Consider the following 11,277-nt stretch of genomic DNA (forward strand, 5'->3'; position numbering starts at 1 on the left):
AAACCATGCCCTATGAGGAACGACTTAAGGAGCTGGGGATGTTTAGCTTGGAGAAAAGAAGATTAAGAGGTGATATGATAGCCCTGTTTAAATATTTGAAGGGATGTCATATTGAGGAGGGAGCAAACTTGTTTTCTGCTGCTCCAGAGAACAGAACCCGGAACAATGGATGCAAGCTCCAGGAAAAGAGATTCCACCTCAACATTAGGAGGAACTTCCTGACAGTAAGGGCTGTTCGACAGTGGAACACACTCCCTCGGAGTGTGGTGAAGTCTCCCTCCTTGGAGGTCTTTAAGCAGAGGCTGGATGGCCATCCATTGGGGATGCGTTGACTGAAATTTCCTGCATGGCAGGGGGTTGGACGGGATGGCCCCTGTGGTCTCTTCCAACTCTATGATTCTATGATTCTAAAGAGCCCTCCTGGTGAAGGGAGAGCTGGTACCAGACTACTCCTTCCTTCACCTTTTAGGCTTTGCTGTCCCAGCAAGCTGCTGTACAAGTGGTGCTTGCCCACATGAAATCAGAAGTCCATTGGCACTGTTTGCCTTTAAAAACAAACAAACAAACACTAAATTAAATGGATAGAGGGATGAGCAACAACAAAGTACAAAAAGCAAGAAGTGAATGAGTGTCTTCTTAAACTGGGGGCAGGAAAAGCACATTGACCTAGATATTGCTGGAGTGGAACTTCTATCAGCCCTGGCCAGCATAATGAAAATGAAGAGGTGCATTCCAAAAGCCTTTGAAGGACCACATTTTGCCCTCCTTTGCTCTATCTAAACAATGATTTACAATGTTACTTCTGCCCTCTACTAACGGGGAAACTCCTGTTTAATTGTAGTTACCCATGTGCTTTGTACTTACAATTCACATTTATTGAGTGCTTGTAAACTTTATGTAGAATGGTTTGTAAATCTGGTAAGAACTTTAAAATAGGTAAAAACAGGAGATCTTCATCTCCCTCTGCCTCTCCTATATTTATATTTATTGGTATATTTAAGAGGAAAGTCTTTAAATAGTTTTTAATTAATGCTCTTCAGACTTGCCTCTAAGGAATTGCTTTCTTGTAACTTCTTAAAAGGTCAGGCTGAACTTGTTTTGAACAGGGAAAACATGACCACTGGCACTAATGTTGAATATACCGGCATTTCTTGTTAAGCATGTTTTCTTATTTTGATGCCTCTGTAAAGAAGAAAGTGTCTTGCCCTATTTTTATACACGTATACCTCAGTTAATGAAGTAGATGTTAGTGAAGTAGTAGTTCTTGGACACATGGAATGACATGGAAAAAATAGGGTTAGGTTACCATACGACAAAAGAGTAGTAAACTTTTATTGAAAACTAATAATAAGCACATATGAAATGAAGCAACCAGATCAGGTAAGCCTGGCTTGGGCCCAGGATACCTTGAGGACCGCCTCTCCCCATACAATCCGCCCCGCACTCTCAGAACATCTGGGCAGCAACTATTGAGGATCCCAGGGGCCAGACTAGCCTCCACGTCTAGGAGGACTTTTACCATCTCGGCCCCGACCCTCTGGAATTCCCTGCCCATTGAGCTCCGCTCGGCCACCTCCCTTGCCCAGTTTAAGAAGGGGCTGAAGACCTTCTTGTTCAAGCTAGCATTCCCTGATACAGGCCCCAACTAGTCCCCCCCCCTCTATGTCAGCAGTGGTAAGCTGGCCAGAATGTTTTTAATTGTATTTGTTTTTATAGTGTTTGTAATTCTATGTATTTTATGATGCTGTACACCGCCCTGGTTATATAGAAGGGCAGTATATAAATAAAAAAATTATTTTATTATTTATTTATTATTGCAGAAGAAAACAGAAACATCATAACGTTCTACAGATCACCTGAAAGCTACTTCAAAAATGCATTCAGGGATTAGCCTTACCAGCCTTTGCTCCTGATTTCCATTTTGATGACCAGACTTCTAGATCAGTTTTTTAAATTGTGTTTGAAGATAGCTGGAGAACCAGACTTATCTACTCTCTTCTTTTTTCTGTTTAACTATTCATATGTGCTCAGTAAGGGATTCTGGAGGCAGCTGCTGTTTGTATTGCCTGTTGTAAGCAGGCACGCACTTCTGCTATAGGATTGGCTAAACTAGGATCCTTCTCTTTCTCGCCTCAGGCTTTGTTTATTGAACTGGATCCTTCTCTTTCTCACCTCAGGCTTTGTTTATAGAACTGTTTGCTTCATTCCTGATGCTGCAACACAACACAGTCAACCTTCACCATCCTTTGAATGCAAACACTGTTTAATAAACTTCCAGCTAGACACAATATGACAAGGGAAAAGGCTGGGGGTTGTAAAAAATCTTTGTAAAAAGGAGCTTCCCTGTCAAAGGCTTTGTTAACTGAGGTATGCTTTGTCTTTAAAACACCCCATTCATGTGGGGAATTGATTGCAAAGACCTGCTTTCTAGGACATTTTAAGTGTTTATATGTGTGTGCATGTTTGTTAATAATTTTGTATGGAAATGGAAAAAGGGCAGAATGTAAGTGGCAGAGCATGACATTTCTCTGCAGAAAATCCCTGGTTCGGTTCCAGCTATTGTCAGGCAAGGCTGGAAAAGGGTTATGCTGGAAACCCTGGAAAGCTTCTGCCAATCAGTGTAAACTCTACCAGTTATCTGACCTTGTTAGATATAAGGTAGCTTCCCATGCTCAAGAAACCATGGGGTTTATATGTAGCACCAGTGAGAAAACACATAATCTCAAACTCGTAAAAATACAGTAAAAGATTAACAACACAAACTGAGATTATTAGTGCTGTCCACGTGCTTTAAATCCATTAATACATTGAGTAAGTTACACTTGAGGATGAGAAGAATTTTAGCATCCGAACAGGCTAAAATTCTTGTCTCATCCTAGATGTGAACTTCATATTTTGGTATAAGTCTTCTACTTGTTTTGTGCAGTTTACTAATGAACATACCAGTGTGTTAATCTTTTATTTGGAAGACACTGGTGCTATTTTAATACAGGGACAGATTTGAGGTAGTTTGGAGATAGCTGAAATTTCCTGAGTTGTTCTAATGAGTAAAACTGGTTACCTAATTTCTGGTGGTCAGTGTTGTTTGGTTTACCTTAAATTCCTGAATTGTGGTAAGAACATTAAAATGAACGTATTTTTGCAAATGCAGATTTCTAAAGTGATCTTTTGTTTCTGCTTGCAGACTGTCCCAAGAGGGAAAACCTTACTGCTTCAGGCAAAGGTAAAATTCAAAATGGATGAAGCATTTTCCCCTTCTGTAAGAAGGAGCCTCCTTCCCTCTATAGGGAAGAGAGTTATTCTAGGCAGTCAGTGGAACGTGAATATAACTTATATCTTTTCCATCTTAGGAATCTTTGCAGGCTTTTAGTTGTCTTTAACTTCCACTATTCTAAAAGTAATGTCTTGTACTGTCATTCATAAATTAATCTCTTTTTTGGTAAGCATGAGCAGGTTAATAAAGGTTAATCAACATGTTGCCTTTCATTGCAGGAGGAATTCACAGGGTATGATTTTGAGAACAGGTTGCATGTCCGCATACATGCTGCTTTGGCATCTCTGAAAGAAGTGGTCCCCCAGTGAAGAACCGGAAGCCTCACTTCTTCTATTCTTATGGTTTCTATACTCTCAGAACAAAGCTATTATGGAGGCCAACTTCTCACCTGAAAAACCACCTGTGCCAGAGAAGATTTCCACAACATGTAGAACTGGTGGCAGAAGAACATTCCAGTCTCAACAATTAAGGACAAAATTAGCCCAAAAGATTAAGTGACATTGGGCTCAATCCAATAGCTGCTTCTCCTGTACAAGCCCTGTTTAAATAAGTGAGAGCTAGAAGATATGCTGATGTTTAGCCCCCACTAGTCAGTGGGGTTTGTGCTGGAGAACTGACTTGATAGCTGAAATCTTTGTATTCCAATACTGGGGAATTGAAAGGGGGGTGTTAAATTTTGGTTTGGTTTTTAAGCCAAGCTGAACATATTAGCCTGTGATTGTACAAATGAGCCTATAATAAGCACACTTTGATTTCCTACAAAAATATTGTGTCAGTTTCTGCAAACAGGTTTTTTTTCTGTTTCTGAATAGGTTTTTTTTCTTTTTGTAGTAAAGAGGAACCACTATTCTCATTGAACATTACTATAAATTGTTTCAAATTGTACATAGGCAGAAATGATAATTTTTGCTCAGAAGCCAGCAAAAATTCAGCTGGAGAAAAGGATGCCCAGCACATTCACAGCACAACAGAGCTATTTATTTACGTTTCTGTAATCATTCAGGTATGTGCGAATAACAAAATTTGCCTCCATATTCATGTTAAATCTAGAAATGCTCTTCTATTTTTCAGCCAAATGTTTATTTTTTAAAGTCGTTATTTACTGTGTTAGGCACCTTTATATCAGTTCTAAATGGTACTGTGGCTTACTAGCCTTGTTTTTACGAGGTGTTTACAAATTATCATTGATATTGCTAAAATTTATGTTAAATATAAGATTTGCCATGTAGTATTCTAAACTTCTGGTGTTGCTATATTTTTCTTCCAACGTGGAACGTTTCCAAGTATCATAACAATGTAGAATTAGTTTTGACACATCACTTTAGTGAGTCATTTTTTAAAAGCACATGTGGGTTTGGGGTTTGTCTTTGGAATAGCTGTCTTTCCTAAATGCTTCACAGAGATATAATTTGGTGAAGCAGGAGTAGTGCACTTTTTCCTTCGTAAAGCCTTATCCATCTATTTAAATTTTGATTCCGGTGCGCTCTGCAAATTTTGTTTGCCCTTCATCTTCAGTATGCTAATGGTACATAGAGAGTGGAAATCCATTTTTATTATTATAATTATTATTCAGAGCTCTGGTAATTTCTGGTGATCATGTGGAACACTGTGGAAGCAAGAGCTTTCTTATTCACTTCCACCACTGGGTGATAGGTTATATGGTGCATCATATACAGATCATATCCCAGTGTGCGTAGGTCCATTTCTTGGACTGCCAATTATACATTGGATTTGCTGGATTAGATTGCCTGTCTGTGTATCTTCACTGATCATTAAAAATCACTTTACTTTGGCCATTAAATCTGCTACTTTCTGGAAAAAAACATAAACAAAGATATTAGGTGGTATGTAGCTTCTTTAATTTTATAGTAACACTGAATGTTGTGGATACATTTCTTCAATCCCAATTTTCTTCCTTTGGGTAATGTCCCACTTTTAAGCTGACAGTTTCTTTTTGTTATGATTAAGTGTGTATGACTTAATTTTTGCGGTATTTGCAGTTTTACTTGTGGACTTAGAATTCAACATTCTGTTGAGAAACTTGCAATAGATTTTCATACTGTTCAAACTAGGAGCTGTAAAAGGGGAACAGGACAGGAAACCAACAACAGCAGCTTGCTAGAGTCTGCATTTGCAATTACAACACAATTGTTTCCACCCTAGTTTTGACATAGAAAGCAAAACAGGAGTGGAAAATAGCAGCAGGAGCACTGTCTTTGCATAGCTACTCCTGAGTGCAGAAAGCATGATCAACCATCTTGTCTCTGAAAAAGTAGCAAAACCTGATGGAGAAATGCTCCTTGGAGAAAGTATAAGAGGGAAACAAATGCAGTGTACCTATGTGAAAGTAATGTTGATCACTGTGATCTGTAAATAGACATAATGTATTTATTTAATTTTTCTGTCACAGTCCTTCATTGGTATGAGCAGTTTTACCCTACCTGCATTTTTATTCTTCAGACACAATCTACAAAAGTTAAACCAGGTCAGCCTCATAAACTGCTTTTGAATGAAGCTTTGTTAATAAGTGTTTGCACCAGCTGCAATGATTTGTAGATTACTCACAAGTAAAAAGGTGGGCACAGTTATTCAGAGTTACAACACTCATGTACTATGGTCTTGTACCTTCTCAAAAGTAATAAGATGAGAGGTTAACCTGTAATAGTATGATCATGAGCCTGTTCCTATCACCAGATCTTACCAGAGGTGCACATCCTGTGAGCAAAACACTTTTACCTTACATGTTGACACTGGCTTAGTGCCACCACCCAGTGCCACATCCATTTGTGTATTTTGCTCCTTCCCCATTTCGATCATCTCATGCACACCTCAGAGAATAAACCTCTAGCTTGTAAAAGTCAAAGGTATTTTTATATTAGATTATGCCAGTGATGAGAACTGTATTTTATGTAATTGAAATATGTTTTTTATACTTTATAACTCGGAGGCATGGTCTAATAGCAATAATAAAGTAAACATTTTCTTTTGTTAATATATATTAGATATAAAAAATTACCAGGTCAAGGTATATTTTTTGTTGTAGTTGATACCTTTTTATTGCATTATGACTTCAGGTGAATAATTTGAATTTTTACATGTCACTTTAAATGGTTTACTGTGATGTGCTGTACATGTCCATTAATTTACAGAAGTTGTACCTTTAAAAATATTTCTGCTCAGTAAAAATTAAGAACAGGATTTGAGCTTTTTCCCTCTTTGTAATTATTCTTTAGCTAAGTAGCTTCATGTCCGTCAAAGTTTTAAGTTTGGTCAGAGTAGGGGAATGGGGGTCCTGAGCCTTCTCTGGATCAATCTTTCCAGTCATGGTGCTTTTCTTCTCACAAGATGCAAATGCCGGGCTGATCTCTCTCCATCACCTTTGCCATGAATGGGTGAGGTGTTTTCATCTGGTGAAGGCACTTCATCTCTTCTTACAAAATCAGTAGCACCAACCCACAACTGCATTAATTTTTTTTTTGAAAACCCACAAAACTGTAGGGAGAGTCCCCTTGTGAAATATCTAGATCAGACTAGTATTACTGTGTATGCCTTTAGCACTTTAGTCTGCAGGTGTTGGGTTTGCATTATTGGATGCTCTTCCATATTAAATAGACACTAGTTAGTCTAGTTTTCAGCCTAGTTTTCATTGTTGTTGATGCTCAGATTTCTGTGTACAGCCCAGACACTGGATAATCACTTCAACTGAAAATATAGCTAGAGTCCTTTGCACTTACAGCTACCTGAGCTAACACAATTCTTCCATTGTGTTACGGTTTGTCCAGGTTTACTGATTCACACTTGACAACATATATCTCAGATTATCTGTGGTGGGGTCAATTGAGAATGATGCCAGTGCATTTAATGATGCATGTGCATTGCTTGTTCTGCCCCCAGTTTAATATCCACCCACCCCCAGTTTAGAAAGGACAGTGAGAAATTATTCTTTCCTTGTAGAGTCTCCCATTTAAACGTAAGTAAATCCTGCTATTTAATGGTACATGTGCTCTTTAGAATGAATGCACTACCATGTATTTTCTTCATTTGGGTACTGATTGTCAGTTCAATGTATGAATTGTTTTTCACTTACGAGTTGCACAAGAGTATTTATACATATGCCAAAGCTCTGTTTCAATTGTTCTGTTTCTTTCCCATAAAAAAAATCTATATTGTTTCGTTTTTAAAATGTTTTCCTTAAAAGATGTGTTCTCTTTTCTGCCTTTAAACTTTCAGTGCTTTGTTTCTTATTCTCTCCACAGTTTTTCTTAAATAAAAATCTGTAGTACTGTTCTTACTTGGTTTCTCCATTTAAGAATACTTTCTATTGCAGTGATAATATATGCCAGGGGTAGGCAACCTGCGGCCTGTGGGCCGGATGCGGCCCGGCGAGGCCTTGGGACCGGCCCCAGCCCGGTCCTGCCGCCGATTGCCGCCGGGGCCTTTGGCCTCTCGCATGCAGGGTGAAGGGGGGCAATTGTCTATAGACGCCTCAGAAACATGCATTTATATTAACATTTTTTTAAAAATCAGCAATTTTTTTGCGTGTCCTCCACTTTTTTAAAAAAAGTGTCCACCATTTGAAAATGTTGTCCTACATTTGTCCTGGTTTATTTATTTATTTAATTTTTTAAAAAAATTATTTAATTATTTATTTTTTGGCTTCGGCCCCCCCAGTTGTCTGAGGGACAGCAACTCGGCCCCCGGCTCAAAAAGGTTGCCTACCCCTGATATATGCCATCCTTGTGCCTCTGTTAATATGTTCTCATCAGTATATTAGCAAGAGGGTCAACGTGACCACACAAGTTGAAACTATGTACAGTGGTGCCCCGGGATACGAATTGATCGCGTTACGAAATTTCCGGGATACGAAAAAGTTAGATTGGAAAAAACTGTTCCGGGTTACGAAATTTATTTCGGCGCGAAATTCAAACGCAAAGCGCGGCTAGCGGCTTTCCAGCGCTAACGGAAAGCCTTTTCGGGTTGCGAAATTACTCGGGTTACGAACGGAACGGCGGAACGAATTAATTTCGTAACCCGAGGTAGCACTGTATCTTTGCACTCTACAAATGTGTTGATGGGATGCATCAGTAGTACAGTAGAGAAATATGAATAATGTTTTAAAAGTATGAATATTGGATGCTAACAAAATTGAAGGGCAAGATCAAAAGGGTAAGCTGTTTTCATGACAGAAGTGGATATTGTTCATGCATAAAGCCTTGTAATTTCTGATCAGGAAAGGTCCCTCTTGGTGGACACATTTTAGAGATGTCTGTTGGATATGCTTGACATTAGGGGGGGAAATTGTCTGCAATGATTTGCTGGAGGCCTTGCAGCTTCTTTCCATCCTGCCTGCTTGCGATGGACAATGTTATGTGCCATTGGTTGTGTCATGTGTAGAGCCAATAGGTGGATAGTCCTGCCTTTGCCTGCTGGGTTATTAGATTACAGCCCTCTTCACAGAGAACAGTTGAATAGGGCTGTAGGGCTGCACATGCAAATATTGTATCCTGGGGGCGGGGGGGGGGGACTCATACATTGAGCATATAGGTCTGAAGCAGAACTTGAAGCATATGGGGGGCGTTTTGAAATCTGGCATGATGAGGAACCTATGACGCATGGTCATCCAAACATGCGTAAACTCCTTCGGACCTTTGTGCTCAACATGGTCTCTATCTGGAGAGGGTACTTGCGCATGAGGCCCTGCAGCTCTATTACCATGTCCTCTGGGAATGCCTAACCTCACATCCCTTCCCAGTAGTGCATAGACTTCTACAATCTGGTGCCTCCACATATTTTGGACTACAGTTTGTGTAAGCCCCATCTAATGTGATTAATGTTCACTGACGGTGGAAGTTACAGTCTAAAACATCTGAAAAACTCATCCATCACAGGTAGATTCATCAGAGAAGTTTGTGTGTATACAACCTTCTGAGTTATATGTAGCAACAAGTTTTTATAATTATCTGTATAAAGGTCTTTCAAGACCCTCTCTATGTTGGACTAAAAGTGCAAGCAGCCCTTGGCAGCATAGCCGGTGATGAGGAATGCTGGATGCTGTAGATCTGGAGGACTACATTATCCCCACCTCTTCTTAGATAAAACTATGATACAGAAATTTATAGACTTAAAGTTGCTGTGACTACTTGTTATGATGCAAGTAGTCTTATAACAACATGTATCTTTTAAATAAGTTGTTCATTGCAAGTGAAGATGAACAGGTACAAGTCTATACAGAGATGATTATCAGATACACAGATATGTATATATATGTGTGTGTGTCCTCTATAAATCTGGAGAGAGCCAGCATAGTGTAGTGATTTGAGTGTTGAATTAGGACTTCGGGAAAACAGGGTTTGAACACCCCTCAGCAATGGAAACCTCCTGGGTGACCTTGGATAGGTCACACTTTCTCAGCTTGAGAGGAAAGCAAAGGCAAACCCCCTCTGAACAAATCGTGCCAAAAAAAACTCCTATGATAAGTTCGTCTTAAGGCCACCTTAAGTCAGAAGTGACTTGAAGGCACACAACAAGAATATCCATCCGCTTTTATGTATTTTCCATTCATCTTTATGCAATGTCTACAGTGTTACTAGTTTTTATTTCTGTTAATATCTGCTATGGAAAAATTGATTAGTTGGAGACCCATCCTCAGCATTCAGTTCTTCAAAATACTGTACATTAAAGTGGGCACCAGGTTGATGCAATATTGTCCTCCTTTATTTCTCCTGTCGTCATACAAAAATGACTATTTCAATTTTTCTGCAAATGTAACTGGCCACATTATACTTTACTATATGACCACATTCTATATATTTGTAAAATTAGAAACTCTGGGCATTTTTCCAGTTTCTGACAATCTCAGCTCTTGCGGATCTTACAAAGTCTGCTGACGGTCCTTTCTAACACACCCCCTCATTTTCCTCAGTAAACAATAAAACAAGTAATAAATTTACTTTTGTCATGTAACAGAGCTACAGTTTGTCCTGTTATTTTACTTAAGTTACTGTTTGTCCTGTTGTTTTACTTAGCCCTTCAATTGCTTCATACCAAAATACTTTTTTAAAGGGGGGAGGGGGAGAGAAAACAGCACATGTATTCAAGAGTTCAGTAGGTCATACTTTCTCCAACACAATTTTAAGTAATTTTGGTGTCTTCCCAGAACAAGTAAAAGAGCTTGTTTTGTTGCTGTTTTTGTAATTTTTTTAATTAAAGATTTTCAAAAGTATTTTTTTTTAACTTATAAAAACACTGATAGCAGGAATGTAAGGACCTCGCCTTAAGGCATTTCCCAGTTAAAATTTGGTCACTGGATGAAGAGGGATGGGAGTGGAGAAAAGCATGTTACAGAAGTTGATAATAAAACATTTCACACGAAGAAGAGCAGGAGTTTATCCCATGAATATCCTGGGGAAATTGCATAGTTACATGAAACAATTTCACACAGTGTCACACAAAACCTGCCATTAAAGTGGTAACAAAAAAAGCATTAATGTGCATCTTTTTACTTTCGGGGTTTAAGTGACAATGCATTTTCAATATCACTTTATTTGCGCAATTGCGTGTGATAATCATTTGCACAATTACTTGCCATTTTTGCTTTATGTGCGGGATGCTTTCAGTGAGCTTTAATCTCTCTTTAATGCTGAAATTAGCCCCAGTGTGATAAACTCCACTGACATGTTTGTGTGATGTGCAGTAATAATGTGTGCAGCATTGTATGCTGAACACAACTCCTCTTGTATTCTAGTTTCACGTGAATACAGTGGGCTCTCCACATTTGCTGGGGTTGGGGCACAAGAGCCCAGTGGAAGTGGAAAAAACCCCCACAAATACAGTGGGTCGTTGTTATCAGCTGGAGTTTGGTCCCAGGATACCCCATGGATACCAAAATCTGTGGATGGCCAAGTCCCATTAAATACAATGGCAGAATAAAGTGGTGTCCCTTCTATAAAATGGCAAAATCAAGGTTTGCTCTTGGAATGTATATACTCTTGAATATATAGGGC

The 11,277-nt window shown here is 39.0% G+C and overlaps 1 protein-coding gene across 2 annotated transcripts in view; it reads left to right on the forward strand.

Moving 5' to 3' along the window:
* The window catches only part of LOC121917437 (tetratricopeptide repeat protein 39C), a 66,991-nt gene extending 59,290 nt beyond the window's left edge, over positions 1-7,701 (forward strand). For both annotated transcript variants that reach the window (XM_042443402.1, XM_042443403.1), the window contains 2 exons: positions 3,185-3,223; positions 3,493-7,701. In XM_042443402.1, coding sequence (XP_042299336.1) covers positions 3,185-3,223; positions 3,493-3,582 — 129 coding nt within the window. In that variant the 3' untranslated portion in view covers positions 3,583-7,701. The remainder of the gene's footprint in view (positions 1-3,184; positions 3,224-3,492) is intronic.
* Positions 7,702-11,277: the final 3,576 nt, after the last annotated feature.

The sequence above is a fragment of the Sceloporus undulatus genome, unplaced genomic scaffold (assembly GCF_019175285.1).
Source record: "Sceloporus undulatus isolate JIND9_A2432 ecotype Alabama unplaced genomic scaffold, SceUnd_v1.1 scaffold_18, whole genome shotgun sequence".
In the NCBI taxonomy this organism is placed as follows: Eukaryota; Metazoa; Chordata; class Lepidosauria; order Squamata; family Phrynosomatidae; genus Sceloporus; species Sceloporus undulatus.